The sequence below is a fragment of the Musca autumnalis genome, unplaced genomic scaffold, assembly GCF_047663935.1.
Source record: "Musca autumnalis isolate F117 unplaced genomic scaffold, ASM4766393v1 scaffold_1, whole genome shotgun sequence".
Lineage (NCBI taxonomy): Eukaryota > Metazoa > Arthropoda > Insecta > Diptera > Muscidae > Musca > Musca autumnalis.
Genome location: NW_027411644.1, coordinates 216,935,646 through 216,956,189, shown reverse-complemented (window position 1 = coordinate 216,956,189; position 20,544 = coordinate 216,935,646). Strand labels below are relative to the sequence as shown.

The 20,544-nt window shown below is 34.3% G+C and overlaps 1 protein-coding gene across 2 annotated transcripts in view; it reads left to right on the top strand.

The window, feature by feature from the left end:
- The window catches only part of tnc (tenectin), a 185,514-nt gene extending 183,603 nt beyond the window's left edge, over positions 1 to 1,911 (top strand). For both annotated transcript variants that reach the window (XM_073960179.1, XM_073960178.1), the window contains one exon: positions 369 to 1,911. In XM_073960179.1, coding sequence (XP_073816280.1) covers positions 369 to 471 — 103 coding nt within the window. In that variant the 3' untranslated portion in view covers positions 472 to 1,911. The remainder of the gene's footprint in view (positions 1 to 368) is intronic.
- The last annotated feature ends 18,633 nt before the right edge of the window (positions 1,912 to 20,544 follow it).

The following is a 20,544-nucleotide window of genomic DNA, read 5'->3' as shown; positions in this document are numbered from 1 at the left end:
ATTTCAGATGAGTTTTCATTTGATGTATACGCAAAGGAATTGACAGTTGAAATCGAGTGGATTTCGTAAATCTAAACCAAGCATTATAAACAATTTCGCGAAATTTCTTTTAATCGAAATTAAATTGCCAATTACCTTGCATATATCTTAATTAATATCCTCATAAAGGTTAAAAAGCTCTAATGTAAACGCGCTATAAAGCTAAAACAGTTGATCGTTGCACTATTTTACGTTTTTATTTCTACAACCGCAAAAAAAACAATTGTTTCATTAAATAACGAATTTTTGTCATTATAGAAACAGATTTAATCCAGTTTTTCTTTCTCTCTCTTTCTCTTCTCCCTACCTCCTTTTTTCGCCCCAACCAGATGCGGCGGTGATGGTAAAATGAAATGTGATCCTCAGGCCTGTGTTCCTGAACCAACTATGCAACAAGTGATGGCTGTTGTAGCGGCTGGTCGCAAAAGATGAACCCCTAGCCATGATAATTTAAACTAATTATTAAAATTATTTTTTATATAAAACTAAAACAAAAAACACATTAATTTTAAGTAACAGTTACAAAACAAAAACAAAAAATGGAAACCAACAACAAGCAACTATATACTTTTCACGACACTTACTGTATAACTTTTAAAACTCTTTTTTACACTGATACTTATAACTCTTCTACACTAATTTCTCAAATACTTATATATAGTCTAGCCACAGAACCGGTAAAAAATACAGATAAATTGGTGCCAATATTGTATGAAGAAAGATAGAATGAAAATGACAAACACTTCAAAGGAGAGACTGGATAATATTTTTCGTTTAAATATGGAAATTTTATTTTGATTTTTTCGTGAAAACAAAATCTCTTCTTTGCCAAAAAAAAAAAACAAAACTGAAGAAATTACTTGAATTAGCTTGTGAAAAGCAAACCAGTGATATTGTACTTTATACTTAGTATAGGTACAATTAATTAAGTGAAAAGAAAAACAAATACGCACACATATACATATATAAAAATATAAGGTCTAGGGCCCTCTAAGGAACAACCAAGCACAAGGCCGCTCTAACTATACTTATCATTTAAAATGGAAATCTTGGCATTTCAGTTTTATTTGGTAATCCTTGTTGAAGCGCCTCTGTTGCTTGATACCTTTGGGGGCTTTACACCCTAATTTATCCAATTTTTAATATATTTTATATTCATTTATCTGTAATTTTTAAGTTTAGAATCCCCATGTCTATTTCGAGCACTTGTAACATGGTTTTTTGTGTCTTGGGTACCAAGAAAAAGTTTATTTTAGTTAAATCACATACAAAACAATTCAATAGAGACTCATAAAACCGCTTTAACTAAAGTTTACCTTTTTCAATCCCCTTACCCTTGACTAAAGAATAGTGTTACGACTGTTGTTTGGGGATTCTGAAATTATTACTTTTTTACACATAAAATATGAACTGTATTTCCGGTTTTTTATATATAACCTATTTTTTTACTTCGAACTAATTTCTTTTTTTACTTTTTATACTTTAGTAATAAGTTCTCAATATTTTATATATAAAATAATAAAATAATAATTTTTATATATGAAACATTTTTTTAATGCAAAACAAAACTGTTGCTTCTAGTCTTCTCTTTTTTATATATACAACATAATAAAAGAGCAACAACAATAATAAAAAAATAGTAAATATATTTTAAAACTCCATCCAAAAAATGGGAGAGGGGGTAATGAAGGCATTATGATTGGCTAAAGTTTACAACATGCCTTTAAAACTGGATTTATTAATGTTTTGTTGTGTAAATGGCAAAATATTTATATAGCCAGCTTTTAAAGTTTACGATTCAGACTAACACGAATTATAATGCCTCTATTATTTTCTCTCGCATTGAATTCCAAAATATCAAACTCCCAAAAATCGGAAAATTATCCCCTAAATCCTGCAAAAGAAACCACACATCCCCAAAATTTTAACTAGGAATTTATATTGAATGTAAACTAAAATATCCAATTTAAGTAGAATCTCCCATTGAAATAATAGTAGTGTTTTTTACATAAACGGAAATGTAACAATTTTTTATAAAGAGAAAAAATTTTAAAACATTTTTAAAAAAACTAGACGTATCAATAGCTGGATAATGAAAAGAGATTTGTATAAGTGTTAGGTGTAAACGTCGCGTAGTTTTAATAAGCTAACTTAGTTAACTAAACCGAACTCCTAACCTCAAATGCAATCTCCCTCAACAAATTTTCCTTTCTGCAACATCCCCGAAATAAAAAAATCCCCCTACACATAAGAGAAAACGAAAAAAATTAAATAGTAAGGAAACTTAGAAAACAAAGAAAACTCAATTTTTTATATACAAAGAAAACAAAAAACTAATGCTCGACTGATTGAAAAAGCAAGTACTTTATATAGAAATAAAACAAAAATATAATAGCAATAAATAATAAAAACAAAAACAACAACAAAACTAATAAATGTAAGAAGAACAGGATTTTATAAATGTAGAAAAGGAAAATAAAAATACATACTTTTAATTTTTACCAGACTCGGTTATGAACGCAACTCTCATTCGTTCAATTTTGCTAAATTTACTCTGTTACAAGTAGAGCTTTTTTGCAAACACAACATACATAGGTATATAATTTTTTATGTTTTTTCTTTTGTTTCAATCACTTGAGCTTAAGTTGCCACCAAGCTTTTTTGTTTCTTTCTTTTCTTTGATTTCCTTAACAATTTTCTTTACAATCTAGCCTTTGCAATCGATATATTTTATTTTTAGCTTATTAAGATTTCTATCCTCTACAAACATTTTTAGGTTATTAGTATTTTTTATATAACGATTTTTTATATAAATATATTTATTATTCCCTCCCTTCAACTCCTCTTTAAACAGCTCTTGTTTATTTTATGTTATCCTCGCCCCCTGAAACGCTATTAGTATTCTATTCAATTAAAACATTCAAAAAATAAAAAAACACACAACTTATGTCAATGATAAACTGCTTTTATACATATAAAAAATAAATAAAATTATTATTATTAATTATATTATACATATATTTTGTATTGCCTGCAATTGTAGATATTAATTAATTAATTATGTGCGAATATTACAAAACAAAAAAAAAAAAACAGAAAATTATTTGAAAATAAAACCGGAACGCCACAATTTAAAATAATGTAGCGTTTTTTAATTAGTTATAATAAAACGAACCACTAAAAATAATTTTAATAATAATAAAATAATAAATTGTATTTTAATTTTTTATATATAAACATTCTGTTTAAAACGAAAAAGCGATAATAAATAATATGAAAAAAAATTATGTTGTGGTTTTATTTAAAAAATACTTTTACATCAACGAATAATAGGTATGTGCGATAACACAAAAATCTGTACAAATTCGTACAAAATTTTATGCCATGTTCATACCAGCATTTGAATCACGTCGTTCGTTCTCATAATTACGGACACGAATTAACCCGTTCATAAGACATGGTACACAATTCATAGCAACATGATTCATATTTGGTCTGTTCCTTTACTTTTAAAAGTGGTAAAACCGGCAAAAGTAGCAAAAGTTGTAAACTGCTCCCATATGAATTGTATGGTGTCTGAAGTAAAGGAACGCTTTTCGAGTAAAAAGTGGTAAATCTTGAAGATTCTTGTACGTAAAGGAACAGAGCTATTTTCATAGTTTTTATTTACTGATTTTAAAGAAAGTTTTAGCCAAAAGACGAGTAAAATTAATTGATACGATCTGAAAAACTATTTGTCCTTCTTACAGATATCTATTCAATATTAAATTATATTATTATCATTCATGTTTTCTATTTTTTCTCAAAATTTTGGTGTTTTCAGTATATTTTTAAATTTTTCTATTTTAAAAAGTAACGAGAGATAGACCTGCCAAAATAACTTTTAGGTATACAGACTTTCCGGTAGGCATTTGATTTTTGTTTCTAAATTTTGTGGGCGAATTTGAAACGAATTAGCCTTAGTATGAACAAGGCATTACTGAATGTTGTTCGACATGGCACAAAACAAGGTACTTGCGACAGCACAACTGATTGAATGGTTTGACATTTCAAAGTATGAATTCGCATTAGACCAAAACTTAAAACTCGACGCCTGACGTGTGCGTACAAAAATACAAAAACAAAATACATGTATTTGTTTTTGTTTTCAATTTGAAATAAATGTATTTTGTTTTTGTATTTTTGTACGCACACGTCAGGCGTCGAGTTTTAAGTTTTGGTCTTAAGGTTTGAATGTGAAACGTCAAAACACTGATGTAAAATATTATCAAAATTACCAACAATTGTGATTTAATAATATTTAAATAATATTTTAGTTGTTTAATATGTCCCGGTCCACACTAGCGTGAATTTCATTAAAAAATTTCATGAAATTAGGCGTTCTTAAATCGAATTCCCCACTACAGCATTTTTATGATTTTATTCTACTATGGAAGTCGATCTAGAGACGCATAATTTCATGCAATTTTTTCAATGAAATCACTCTAGTGTGGACCGGGACTATGCACAGAAAATTGAATTGTTGTTTTTATTCGCCTTGTTTACCAACTTTGACAGAATATGTTCTGTAAAAAGTGGAATCTGAACTAGTAATAATTCGCCGTTGCTTACTTACTTACTTTACTTACTTACTTACTTAGCTGGCCCATTACAGAACATTTGTTCTATAGGCCGAACTAAGAAGAGATCTCCATTCCTCTCTATTTGTTGCTTTGCTCTCTGGAATACCGCGCCTTTTCATCTCAACATCCACTTGTTTGCGCCATCTATTCCTTGGCCTGCCAATTCTGCGTGCACCGCCATGTGGCATGTACTCATACGCCTTTTTAGCGGGTTCATCATCGCTCATTCTTATGATATGGCCTAGCCAACGCAATCGCTGCATCTCGATACGTTTAACAATATTCATGTCGTTGTATAGCAGATACAGCTCGTGGTTCATGCGACGTCGATATTCACCGTCAACGCAGATTGGTCCGTAGATCTTTCGAAGAATTTTTCTCTCAAACACACCAAGCACTGCCATGTCTGCTTGCGCAAGTACCCAGGCTTCGGAGCCATACATCAGCACGGGTAGTATCAGTGTTTTGTAGAGCGTTATTTTTGTTTGACGAGATGTGGCTTTGTTTTTAAACTGCTTACTTAATCCAAAGTAGCATCTGTTGGCCAATACAATTCTTCTTTTTATTTCACAACTGATGTCGTTTGTTGTGTTGACGGAGGTGCCGAGGTAGACGAAGTCTTTTACTACCTCAATATTATAGGAACCAACTTCCACAGTCGGTCCGAGCTCAATGGACGCATTGCGCGTCGACACCATCAACTTGGTCTTCTCACCGTTTACCGCCAGACCCACTTTAGCAGATTCTCCTTCGACCTTTATAAAGGTATCAGTTACTTCTTTTACTGATCGACCCATGATGTCTATATCATCAGCATAAGCAAGTAACATGTGACTATTGGTGTAGATTGTGCCACTTCTTTTGACGTTTGCCTCTCGTATAACCTTTTCTAGCAGGATGTTGAAGAGGTCACACGAAAGGCTGTCTCCTTGTCTGAAACCTCTTTTGGTACCAAATTCTTCGGAGAGGTTCTTTCCTATTTTAACTGAGGACCTCGTGTCAGTTAAAGTCATTTTACAAAGCCGGATGAGCTTTGCGGGAATACCAAATTCAGACATGGCTTGGAATACCTTTGAGCGCAGCGGACTGTCGAAGGCTGCTTTATAATCGACAAAAAGGTGGTAGGTGTCGATCTGCATCTCTTGGGTCTTCTCCAGGATTTGCCGCAGGGTAAATATCTGGTCAATGGTGGACTTGCCAGGTCTAAAGCCGCATTGGTATGGTCCAATAATCTCGTTGACCATTGGCTTTAGTCGTTCGCACAATATCCCTGACACGATCTTGTAGGCAATAGGGAGTAGACTTATGCCCCTATAGTTAGAGCATACAGTCTTATCTCCCTTCTTGTGGACGGGGCACAGGATACTCAGGTTCCAATCGTCGGGTACTCGTTCTTCCTGCCAGATGGTGCTAACTAGCTGATGAATACACCTTATCAGCGTGTCGCCTCCGGTTTTGAACAGCTCGGCTGGTAAGCCATCGGCCCCTGCTGCCTTATTATTCTTCAGCCGATTTATTGCTGTCTTTACCTCATCTTGGCTGGGCAGTATACATTCAATACCATCTTCTGGGATTGGGACTGTGGTATCTTCGTCTTCTTCGCTGCTATTGGATACCAACAGATTTGAAAAATGTTCTTTCCATATCCTGAGTATACTATCTGTATCAGTTACCAAATTACCTTGCTGGTCTCTACAGGAGGATGTGCCTGTACCAAAGCCATCAGTTTGATGCTTGACTCTTTGGTAGAATTTTCGGACTTCATTCTGGCTCCTGTACATCTCGATTTTTTCACACTCCCGCTTTTCCATCTCTCTCTTTTTCCTGCGGAAAAGACGTTTCTCCTCTCTCCTTTTCTCCCTGTATCTCTCTCGTGCGCTACGCGTTGCTACGGATTGTAAAGTAGCCTTATATGCCGCATTTTTCTCTTCGGTGGCAGAACGACACTCCTCATCATACCATGGATTCCTTGGTGGAGGTCTCTGGTATCCAAGTATGGATTTTGCGGCTGTTTGCATGGAGTGGGCAATGCTTTGCCATTGCGCTGATATGTTATCGGGATGAGGAGGGCTTTGATTAAGCAATTGGGCTAGTTGAGTGGAATATGCTGTGGCTATCTGTTGTGATTGCAGCTTACCGATGTCTAACTTTCGTGTTGTGTCTGCTCGTACTTTGTTTGCTACGTTTAAGCGGGTGCGTACCTTTGCTGCAACAAGGTAGTGGTCCGAATCAATGTTTGCGCCTCGGAACGATCGTACATCCAACACGCTCGATGAATGTCTTCCATCTATCACAACATGATCAATTTGGTTTCTTGTTTTCTGATCTGGAGACAGCCAGGTGCCCTTATGAATATCGAGATGATTAAATCTGGTACTGCTAACTACCATGTTTTTTGCAGCTGCAAAGTCTATCAGTCTCATACCATTGTCAGATGTTTCACTGTGGAGACTGAATTTCCCGACTGTTGGGCCAAAGATATTCTCCTTTCCAATTTTGGCATTAAAATCGCCTAGAATGATTTTAATGTCATGGGCAGGGCAACGGTCATATGTTTCTTCTAAGCACTCGTAAAATATATCTTTGGTCTGTTCGTCCTTTTCTTCAGTGGGAGCATGAGCGCAAATAAAGCTGATGTTGAAGAATTTAGCTTTTATTCGAATTGCAGCAAGTCTTTCATTCACTGGAGTGAAGCTGGATACAAGATGTTTTAGTCTCCGACTAACTACGAATCCACAACCAAACTCATGCTTTACGTCATGGCAGCTATAATACAGTGCGTCACCTTTAGGTGTTGTTGTGACGCCTTTCCCAATCCATCGTATTTCCTGTATGGCAGTAATATCGGTCTTGTACTTTTCAAGTACGTCTGCCAATGCGAAGACTGCACCTTCTCTATAAAGAGTGCGAACATTCCAGGTGCAGATTCGCAGATCATGGTCCTTAAAACGTTTGCGGGGTTCGTCAACTTTAGAGGGGTTTGTTTTTCTTTTCTTTCGTTTTTTCATAGTAGGCTGTTTTTTCTAGGGGAGGGTTACTAACCCGACGCCCAAACCCAAGTTTTTAACGTTCTTATGGGTGAACGCGCGGCACATGTTAGCTCACTACCTTTAACGGGTGTTAAAGGCAGTTCCCCAGGTGACACCACGGGGAGGTCAGTGTCCACTTGGGATGAAAGAGGGACCAAGATAAATCCTGGGCTTTGCCATGTTAAAACCGGTCAGGACCGTTCCTTGGTATCTTCCATCCCCTACGTCACCCAATTCGCCGTTGCTAGTATCTTTTATTTGTGCCATGGTTGTTCGATAATAACATTGTTCAGTAAATGAGAGCGAGCTGTAAGATTTTTTTGGCAGTTCTGTGACTGAGAACTTACACATTTTTTGTGAAATGGTTTTTATTCGACCTTTGGTTTTTTATTCATATGTTTAAAGCTGAAAACACATACAACGTTTGAGTAAAGTTTTGTGTCGTTTTGGCCGTTTTTACACTGTTGGGCATGATGCCGAAAAATTTAAATTCATTTGAAATATATGCCGGCAAACACATCAACGTCGGACTTTGATGTCGGCGTAGCCCTGTTGTTGTTGTTGTTTTGTCAACGCCCAACGCAAAACTTTACTGAAACGTTGTATGTGCTTTCAGCTTAAGACTTTATCCTAATGTGCTATTAGGTATCCCAGCAAAATTTGAAGGAAGGGGTTCTATGAGATGACGTGATTTCATGGCATCTATTTCAATAGTTCAAAGGAAGACGTGAAAAATCCAATCTTTTCATCAACATTTGAACCCATTTCATCGATCCAATAGAGATGAATTTTGTGTTTTTATTTATACACATTTTTAAAAAGATTAATTATATACAATAGATTTGATGTTGTCGGAGACTCGAAATCACAACCAACGTTGTTAAAACTCTCGTCTTAATCATTGCCATTGGGTTGGTGAAAATGACATGCCAAAGCATTGGTGGAAATGACGTGTCAAAGCATGGGTGCAAATGACATGCTTTGGATCCAAAATTGAATAGCATCTTTTGGGGTCCACGCTCATATAAAATTCATCGATGACGATGCTAAAAAGATGACATGCCAAATCACTTTCACCCATGATTGAATAGCATCTTTGGAATCGAACATTTTGCTGGGTATATTTAAACATCACAAGATTGTGCATAATAGCTCTGTTCCTTTACGTGCAAGAATCTTCAAGTTTTACCACTTTTTACTCGAAAAGCGTTCCTTTACTTCATAGACCATACAATTCATATGGGAGCAGTTTACAACTTTTGCTACTTTTGCCGGTTTTACCACTTTCAAAAGTAAAGGAACAGACCAAATGTTTTATTCTTTGCAAAATTCGCCCAAAAAGTCTTGCCGTCCTAGGAGTTGTTCAAGAGAGTCTTGGTCCGTTCTGGATTATAGACCACACTGCCGCGGAAATGCTTTTATATTATGTAGTTTATTTTTATATGTACCTAAATTTTATATTTTTATGTTAATAAAATTTTAAAAACGTACATATCGCTCATTTACTTAAATAGTGACACATCTCAAAAAATTCAATTTCGAGAAAAAACGCGTTTTAAGTTGGCGATTGAAATTTGACTTCCCAATATAAAACGATTATTACACAAAGACTAAACTAACTACTGGGATCATATTTTGTAAACAGCTACACAGATATTAGTGCTAAATTTCTGTGCAAGATCAAGCATGATTTGAAGTGTTTTAGTGATTTATAAAGTCAAAAAAAAAAAACGTTTTTGTTGGATTATGTCAAACTCGTAGTAAATGAGCTGTAACTCGTTGAGTTTTAGAGCATAGCCGACCAAGAAGAGCGAGTGCTTAAATTGTTTATGTGTGGGTAAAATTACACTGACAGAACAGGGTGATGATTTTCATATTGAGTGTGAAATGAAAAAATATATTGTTGGCGTGGTCGCTTTGTATGACTTAAATTAAAAATAATATAAATAACTTCATAATTTGAAGAGTATATTTCTTCATAATTTATTTTTTTTTTGTTTTTTTTGGGAGAAAAAAAAAAAAAAAAGATTTTTAAGATTTTCTAAGCATAAAAAAACATTTTTTCTATGAATTTCCCTATTGACTCGGTGCGGCGGACTATTGTGGACCGAGATAAAGGCACCTCTTTGAAAATGTCTTCCATTTTTCTACCAGTATCTCCAAAAAAGGTAATACTCACATAAAAACTTCTTTAAAAACCCCCCATCTTCAAAAGGTCTACATTTCTTGGCCAATTCCAAAGCAATCTTATATGAGGCCTTGATTGTGGCATTATCATAATTGTCTTTGTCTTTTATAATATTAAGACTCCTATTATTATTTGTTAAATTATTTTTAAGCTGTCATATTATTTTTTTCGCTCATTTCCCGTCATTAAATGATATTTTGTTCCGGACCTATAGAAAAAGGCATGGTAGAACAAATACAAGGTAAAGTTAATACTACAACAAATACAACTCGAACAACAACCACAAAGGAATTTGTTTTTGTTTGTAAACGTTAGTGTCAACGTAAATGTAAACAAAACAAGGAAATGTCTATAAATTATTGGAATTTAAAAAACTAATAATTTTTCACATTTGATTGAATATTTTGGAAAACATGAATGAAAACTCGTTAGATTTTCAATTTGAATGTTTCCATATCATTCCACTAAATGCATAATTTCTCGCAGAAAGTAGAATACTTGCAAAAATGTTTCGGGTCGCTGGTAATTCATTGAAAAAAGAGAAGATGTTTCAATCATTTGCTTTTGAAAACAAAAAAGCACATGTTTATTAGGGCTTTATTCTTTTCAAGTTTAACAAAATACCACACATATTAACAAATATTGTACCGCCTCTATAAGCGGTGTTTTAGTGTGCGGCATGTCGTTCGGACCTGGAGGAGGTTACATGTCAATGATATGAAGCCGTCTTTATGGGAAATAGTTTTTTTCTGATGAATAAATTTGTTCTTGAAAAATATATATCCCTAATATACATCGAACATAGAAATAAATACATAAAATGTCGAATGGAATTTGACACTAACACTACAACCCAGTTCAGTCAGCTGGGTATTGCTGCTACCTTTTCTTGTTCTACCATGAGAAAAAGGTAGCGAATTTTTAATTTAAACTGCAATGTTTGACCGATTTCAGTCGTATTGAAATATTAACTATTCTTTTTTTTCTGGTGACACACTGCAAGAAATTGTCATGCATCGTGTCGTGCACGACAATTTCAGCAATTTCATCAACGAATCGTCGACGAAAATGTCATCGAAGACTTGATTTTCTATTGGGTTATGTCAAAACTCAATTCAATTCAGTTTTTATTTATCCAAATTAACAAGTTACTTATATAGTATACATTACAAATTATGAGAATATATCAACATATGATATTACAACAAGTAAGTTTTGGTTATTATTATAATATATAAACATATTTGAAGTATGAGTTTAGGTATAGGAAAAAAGGATATAAAACCTATATATGATTTACAAGATGGGATTTTCAAATATGTTAGGAAAATTTAAGGATTAAAATATGATTATTCACAAATAATCAAGTTTAATTCAATAATTTTCAGTTTGGTAATTTACAATGTTGAGCAATAAATCATTAAGGGACTTCTATACACTCACGTATCCTGGGATAACGTGAGTTTCTAGCTTTGCTAAAATAATTTTCATTTAATCTTTTTATGAAATCAATGAGCAATTCATATCTCGTTTCTTCGTGTAGCATAAGTGTGGGATATTGCCATTGTTTATTATGAATCATCTTCAGACATTTGTTCTGTACAACCTGAAGTTTTCTAAGATGAGTAATTGCTGATCTGTACCAAATTGGGGATGCGTAAGAGAGTATAGGTCGGATTACGCTTTTGAAGATTAGATTTTTGTTTTTCAGGCTTAGGCTAGATCGCCTATTAAGAAATGGCCATAAGGCTCGAAAAGCTTTTATTGCTTTCTGACAGGAATTAGTAATATGTTTTTTAAAGGTGAGCTTTTTATCTAGTGTGACTCCGAGATAGTTTACTTCATTAACTATATCAATCGCATTTCCATTAAAGATTAGTTGTCGTCTCGGTAATCTTTTTGGTGATTTGTTGAAAGGGAAAATGATGGCTTGTGTTTTGTTGTTGTTGATTTTGATTTTCCATTTATTGAAATATTTGTTACATGATTTAATGCTTAACTCCATTTTCTTGAGAAGGGCAGAAGTTAGTTTGCTGGTTGACAACAGGGCTGTGTCATCAGCATAGTATGCAGTGTCAACTTCTTTCGGTGGTTTGAAGTCTGACGTGTAAATGGAATAGAGGGTTGGAGAGAGAATAGATCCTTGGGGGACTCCTGCTGGTATACTCCTAAATGAGGAGACCGCATCATTTACAGAGACAGCATATGTTCGATTTTCCAAGAATTCTGCAGTTATTTTGCAGAGATAGGTGGGTATATTTGCTTTGACCATTTTGTATATTAGGCCATTGTGCCATACTGTGTCAAAAGCCTTCTCAATATCAAGCAAGATCAAACCTGTTGATTTTCTTCTGCTTTTATTAACAATTATTTTCTTTTTGATACGATCGATCTGATGAGTTGTGCTGTGCTCTCGGCGAAATCCGAATTGATTTTCAGAAATGATATTTGAATCAGATACAAAATCCGAAATTCTGGAATGGATTGCTTTTTCGAATAATTTACCCAGATTGCTCAAGAGGCTAATTGGCCTGTAGCTGGTTGGCATTTTAGGAGGTTTGTTTGGTTTAGCTACAGCAATGACTTTTGCGTTTTTGAAAGCTGAAGGAAAGTAATTCAGTCGAATGCAACTGTTAAAAAGTATAACCAGTAGTTTTATGGCTTTATCCGGAAGATTCTTTATCATAATATTTTGGACTTTATCGAAGCCTGGCGCTTTTGAAGACTTGAGTTGGGAAATAATATATGATAATTCATTAAACGTTATATAATTTACGTTTCTGGTACACGGGGGCATGGATTTTAAGTTTGACGATGTTATATTTACGATATGGTCAATCGAGTGAGTGTACGTTGAGGTAAGCTCATGGGATTTTTTAAACGTTTCAGCAAATAACTCAGCCTTTTCGAGGTCTGTAATTAATTTTTTAGATCCGGAACTAAGGGTTGGTATTTTAAGTTTTCCTTTACTTCTTAGTGAACGGCTGATTTTCCAGAAACGCTTGTCACCTGGTCTCATATTTTCCAGAAGTTCGGACCATTTCTGGTTCCTATATTCATTTAGTTTCTTGTCTATATGTTTGGTGAGAAATTTGGTGCACTGGCCATAAAAGTTAGACTCAAAAGAGTTATGTGATCGAATTTGTTTTCTTTTAAACCTCTTCCTCTGACCAATCATATAGATAACATCCTGAGGGATTTCGTTGCCGAGATGAATATTGCGTAAAGGGGTTGACAGATTTCTTGCAGTAAGTGTAAGATTGACGAATTTGTCGATCTCTTTGTCGATGGTATGTTTGCTCGTATAATTTTCATGAACCCAATCAATGCTATTTTCAATTGTACTTTTGAAAGTACTCCAATTAGTGTGCTTATATGAATAGGTATAGGTATTTTCCTTCAAAAATCGAGACTGTATAGAACACAGAATCGGACGGTGATCTGAAGGAATTTCATAATCCATTGTGGTAACCGTTATTGGGATGGAGATATTACTCAGAATAATATCAACTGTGGATGGGTTTGTATTTGGGCGATGTGGATATAAAGTTGGAGTATTTGGGTAGTAAACAAAAAAGCTATGTACTTGTTGCAAATTGTTGAGTGCGTTACCAGCAGCGTTATTGCAAATGCAGTTCCAAGCTGAATGTTTTGCATTAAGGTCACCGAGGAGTATAAAATCACAATTGTCTGGCGTAAGCGTTTTAATATCATGTGAAAATGAGGATGTGTATCTCGGCGAGTATGCGGTTGTGACTATTGTTTTCCGGCGATTAATGACGATTTCAATAGAAAGGTTTTCAATGGATATGGTGTTTGTTGCTGGTAGTAGGGTATGGCAGACGTCTTTGCGAACCAGAATAGCTACCCCACCTCCGCTTGAACTTTGTCTATCATTACGATAGATAACATAATTTTCGAAGAATGGTTTATGATGATCTTTATAAAAAGTTTCATTTAAACCAGCAATATGAATATTGTGTTGTTTTAAAATATGTTCAAATTGTATCATATTTGAATATGAAGTGATACCGTTTGCATTCCAATGTAAAATGTTTAAACTGTCGGAGTTTCTATTTAAAGTCATATGCATATTTTAATAGAGACATTACTACTTGTAGTTGTTGCACTTTTGATGTGCACCTGCTTAGCTCATCTAGAGCAGAAGAAAAAATATTGAAGAGTTCGTCTATGTTGAATAGATCAGAACATTCATTACTAGTCGCGCCAGCATTTCTTCCATGCCCAACGTCTGAATGATTGTTGTTTGTATGAATATTCGCACATTCATTTCTTAACGTGCTAGCATAACTGCGATTGTTGATGTTGTTGTTATTTGAGATCACCGTGTGTCTGGGTACAGCAATCGTGGCCCTTCTGCTTTGGTTGGTTGTAACTTTTAGCCTTATGTCAAGATATTTTTGACGTAATGGACATTTAATATCATTTGCTGCATGATCAGTTCTATCATACCCTGCTTGTTTGCAATTGAAGCAGGAGAAGACTGGAGGGCGATTATTATCCTTTGTTAGTGGACATTCAGACGTTTTATGTAACTTCGCACAAGTCATACAAGCTGGTTTTCTATTACAATGATCACCGCCGTGGCCATACATCAGGCAGTTCCAGCACTGTGTAGGTCTGTCAGCTTTTTTTGGTTTGTGTTTTTTCCAAGTAATGATTATCTTGCAAATAGTTTTAATATTTTTTAGATGACTTGGATTGAACGATTTTCTGTCAAATTGAACTTTGTAAACAGCGTCGTTAGCATTACTGAGCTTTGTCTGGACTTCAGTCACAGAAGTTGGGGGAAGGTTGTATTTATTAAGATCATCTATGATGTCATTGGTGTTTACTTTTGGTAGACCATACAGGAATATGGTGTATAACTTATTACCCTTTGGTTTGAAGGTGTGGAACTCTATAAGAGCTTCTTTTAGTGCTTTAATACAAAACTCATACTTCTCCTGTGATTGTGGGAAAATTTTGGTTCCGATGGAAGTTCGTTTATATACACAGTCATCGCCGGTAATAAGCTGGATTTCTCTCATACATACTCGTGAATCAGTAATAATGGGTGGAGGCTTAGGTGTTGATTTGGGCGTGTTTAACTTGATATTTGTTTCTGATGCATACTCCATATCTTCGAGGTCAGATAAAGAGCTGAATCTATTGAAATTTGAACATGTAGGTAGATTAGACATCGAGGTCGACGAATATAACGATCGATGTGATTTAGCTTTGGATTTGGAAAGTGATGGGTTGGCGGCTCGGCGTGCCGCAGGTTTGCCCCCATGGGGCTTGACCATTGTGTGTAACACAATCTACTCCGAGTAGTGCCGAACTCACAGTACAGACAGTAATATTGTTATTGTTTTTCTTGGCAATTTAAAAATTGCAGTCACTTTTAACTATAATACTTTGTTTAAGCGCACTGACAACCGAACCGGGTGAGGACAAAACAAGCACTCGGTTATGTCAAAACTTTCTTTGTGTAGTTGGGGAAATTACAACAAAAATATTTTTTTATAAAGGGATTTGACTTTTCATATTCGATCAGCTGGTGTGATACCACTACCTGGTAGCAGAGTTCGAAAATAAACAGTACACTAACATAGTGTACCGCTCCGAGTACAGTATCACTAAAATATTTTTAGCGTTAGTGTTCCGGAACACAAACACTAAAAAATATTTTAGTGATACTGTTCCGGAGCACAACGATAAACGTAGTGTACCACATTTTGGTACACTAAAAACGTTGGGTACCGCAGTCGGAGCACTAAAAATCGTAGTGCTCCGCAGTCGGAGCACTAAAAATCGTAGTGCTCCGCAGTTGGAACACTAAAAATCGTAGTGCTCCGCAGTCGGAGCACTAAAAATCGTAGTGTACCACGTATCGGAACACTAAAAAATAACGTAATGATAATGTACCACACACGAGTTTATTATGATTTTCGAGGAAAATTAAATATTTATAATTTTTGAGATAAGTACAAATTAAGACATAAAAACTCAGATACACCTCCTAAATCCATGTATGTATGTATACATATTAATTAATAACGTTGGGAACTTAAGTAGAAAATATGAAAAACATTGATTCGGTTCTTGTACAATGGCGCACTACAAATTGTGGTGTTCTGACTGTGGATACATGAGTTTATTATGATTTGTGAGGAAAATTAAATATTTTACAATTTTTTTTAATAAATACAAATTAGGAATAAAATTTAATAGAACACGTGAAAAACGCCTGATTTGATTTTTGGACAATGAATCAATAAAAATCGTAGTGTTCGGCTGCGGAGCACTAAAAAATCGTAGTGTTCCGACTGCCGGATCACTAAAAATCGTAGTGTTCCGACTGCCGGATCACTAAAAATCATAGTGTTCCGACTGCCGGATCACTAAAAATTTTAGTGTTCCGACTGCCGGATCTCTAAAAATCGAAACAATGGAACAATAAAAATCGTAGTGTTCGGCTGCGGAGCACTAAAAATCGTAGTGTTCCGACTGCCGGATCACTTCGATGTCGAACACTACGATTTTTAGTGCTCCATTGTCCAAAACCCAAACCAAACTTACATGGATGTAATATTTTATCTTAATTTTTATTAATCAAATTTAACCAAATATTTCATTTTCCCAAGAAAACATAATTCCTTTGTTATTTTTTAGTGTTCCAACACGTGGTGCACTAAAATTTTTAGTGTTCCGGCAGTAGGAACACTACGATTTTTAGTGTTCCGCAGACGAACACTACGATTTTTAGTGCTCCATTGTCCAAAAACCAAATCAGATGATTTTCACATTTTTTTTTAATTTTTATTTATTAAAAAAAAATATATATATAAATATTTAATTTCCTCAGAAATCATAATAAATTCATGTATGGTTCATTCATTACCTTATAGTTTCAAAACGTGGTACAAACCGATTTTTAGTGCTCCGGCACGATGATCTTTCATTGATCTGATTTCATTGAAAAAATTGCATGAAATTATGCGTCTCTAGATCGACTTACATAGAAGAGTAAAATCATAAAATTGCTGTAGTGGGGAATTCGATTTAAGAACACCTAATTTCATGAAATTTTTTAAGGAAATTTACGCTAATGTGGACTGGGACTAAATGTTGCTGGGAAAAATTCTTTCAGCAACTTTTAGCAATTTCTCAGCAAGTAACTGTCAAAATTGTTCTCTCACTTCGCTTTCTTTTACTGAACTTTTGTGTAAAAAGGCAGCATTTAGTAACATTTGGTAATAATTATTAAAAATTATTACGAAAAAAGACACAGCTAATATATGTCAAATAAATCGAGATAATCCTCTTGAGCATGTTATGCTTGATTTACATTTACGAAATCCACTCGATTTCAACTGTCAAATCCATAGGTTAAACGTCAAATGAAATCCAGATGAGATTTCATTTGACGTTTGAGCAATGGAATTGACAGTTGAAATCGGGTGGATTTCGTAAATGTAAACTTAGCATTATAAGTGTATAGTCCATAGTGGAATAATAGTACGTTTATATATAACCGGATTTAACAAACCCACTGGGTTTCAAATGTCAATTCCATTGCTTATATTTCAAATAAATCCTCATAAAGAAGATTAACCCTGCAAAAGGGTATAATATAAACATGACCTAAGAAGGTGTTACATCAAATCATACCAAACGTCAAAATTGTTCACATTAACGCATTGCTGTGAATTGCTTGTTTACCTTTTGTATGTGATTTTATTCACAATAAACTAGTGTGATAATCAGCTGTTTTCCCCGTTGTACCTGTATTATTGTGCCATGGTATAGTCTATAAATAACCGGAATTAACAAATCTACTGGGTTTCAAATGTCAATTCCTTTGCGTATACGTCAAATAAATCTTCATTAAGGAGGTTAACCCTACAAAAGGCTATAATATAAACATGGCCTAAGGCCTGGCTACATAAGCAGCCTCGTCGTCGGGTTTCTTACCTTGCTTCATTTCTGACATAATAAAAATAAAAGAATAATTCCATGTTTATATTGTAGCTTTATACCCCGGTTACACTATTGAAAGTTAACCCACTGGGTTTAATAGATCCAGTGGGTTAATCTTTGCTGGTTACACTTAGCTTTTCGAGGGTATAAACTGTCAACTGATGTTTGTTTACGTATACATACAAAATAACGAATAAAGTAGTGTGTTACACTTTTACAATTTCTCGTATGAGATATCGTCCCCTCTTTGCTCATATTGGTGTATTTTACACACAGAGATACATTTTTGTATCATGGTATCAATCGTACTTTCCCAGCAAAAAGTTTGCATCCGCGGATGCAGTTAAATCACTAGAACAATTGCCGCTGGAGTACATCTTTTCCTATGAATTTTACAAGAGAGCGCGCAGCTAGGATGCACTCCATTTTGCTTCCACGGCACACAGCTAGGATGCACTCCATTTTCGATCCAAATCACAGCCTTTGATGTAGTGTTTTGGATTGAATTTAAATGCAGTCTAAAGATGCTATAAAATGCAAGAAATTGCAAATATCCAAAAATAAATAAAATAATTCTTCAATAGGTTGTTTGGCTCGAGGTCAGTAATAAAACAATGATAATTTTGCTTTATTATTTTATTTAACTTCCGATATTTCGATCGTCTTTGACGATCATCATCAGGGAATTCTGATTTTAAATAGAACATAAAAACATAAATTACATCAATGTCAACAAAAATACATTAAATAATAATTACATTTTATAACAACTTCACTTTCTTTCTATTGCACAGGTGATTTGCTACTGAAACTTATGTTCTTACTCTCTTAATTGTTTGGTCTTTTGGACAATGTTCCTATATATTTGTGCACAGTGTTCTGTGTCAGTTTTGTAATTCATGCGACTTTCATTTGGTACGTTAATAATATGAAGCATTTCCAACATATATCTGCGCTTATAATTAGTTTCTTGTGCCATAATTTTTACGTCCTTTAGGTTTGGAGTATGGCCTGTCTGATAGCAGTGCGCAGCAAGAGCTGTCTTTTGTTCCAATGGTTTGTTTTTGAGCTTTAAATCAGACTTATGACCACTAAGTCTGGTTTTGAGTTTCGTCTTTGTAGTGCCAACGTATACCTTCGGGCATACGTTGGACTTGTCACCGTTACATCCTATCTTATAAACTACATTTGATTTGTCTTCCTTTGCGATTTTGAATTTGGTTTTGCCGAAAAAATGGTTATTGGTGTTGTTGCTCCTGAATGCCAGTCGAAATTGGTCCTTATTATATAAACTAGAACTGGAAAATCGCTCCGAGAATCCTGGAATATACGTCGATCTTTTATATATTTTGGCTTCTCTTTCTTTTACTTCAGGTTTTTGTGCTTGAACATATTTTATTAGCTCCGTGATCGTTTTATTAGGAAAATCATTCATCCTCAGTATTTTACGAATTTTCTTCTTATTTTCAGAGTGAAATTTTTTATCACTGATATTGAGAACTCTATTTATAAAATTGGTCGCAGTATTTATCTTAATCCTTCTAGGATGTTTAGAGTAAAAATTTATAAGTCTTCCCGATGCAGTGGTTTTTTGATACCAGTCTAAGAGGAGAATATTGCCTTGTCTATGTATTACAGCGTCAAGATATGGTAATTGTCCATTTTTTTCACATTCCATTGTGAATTTTATCTGTTTATTAAATTGGTTCAATATCTCTAATGTGTTATCAACTTCATTTTTCTTTATGACACAAAATATGTCGTCTACATATTTTGTTATAATTCTGGGTTTTACTCTTAATTTTTGCATCGATTCGTCAAGTAATTTTTCCATCACAATATCAGCAATGATAGGTGAAATTGGCGACCCCATTGGCATCCCTTTCAATTGTTCATATCCATAAGGAAGGAATACCCTTAAGACCAATATGCTCCTGCACAAATTCGCCAACATATGAGTTGTCAAAGCATATGGCATCTATTTTAAAAGCTCTTACCAAAGAATCAAAATATAATATAAAAGATGCGATTGAATTTAAATCAAGACTGAAAAACGAACATATTGACGACGATGAACTTCTGATTTCTTTCGATGTCATATCGCTATTTCCTAGTGTACCAGTAAACCTGGCAATCAACACTATAAAGGAAAAATGGAATTTATTTATAGAAATCGTCACTATATATATAAAAGACTCAAGATACTTTGTCTATAATGATACAATTTATGAACAATTGAAAGGGATGCCAATGGGGTCGCCAATTTCACCTATCATTGCTGATATTGTGATGGAAAAATTACTTGACGAATCGATGCAAAAATTAAGAGTAAAACCCAGAATTATAACAAAATATGTAGACGACACATTTTGTGTCATAAAGAAAAATGAAGTTGATAACACATTAGAGATATTGAACCAATTTAATAAACAGATAAAATTCACAATGGAATGTGAAAAAAATGGACAATTACCATATCTTGACGCTGTAATACATAGACAAGGCAATATTCTCCTCTTAGACTGGTATCAAAAAACCACTGCATCGGGAAGACTTATAAATGTTTACTCTAAACATCCTAGAAGGATTAAGATAAATACTGCGACCTATTTTATAAATAGAGTTCTCAATATCAGTGATAAAAAATTTCACTCTGAAAATAAGAAGAAAATTCGTAAAA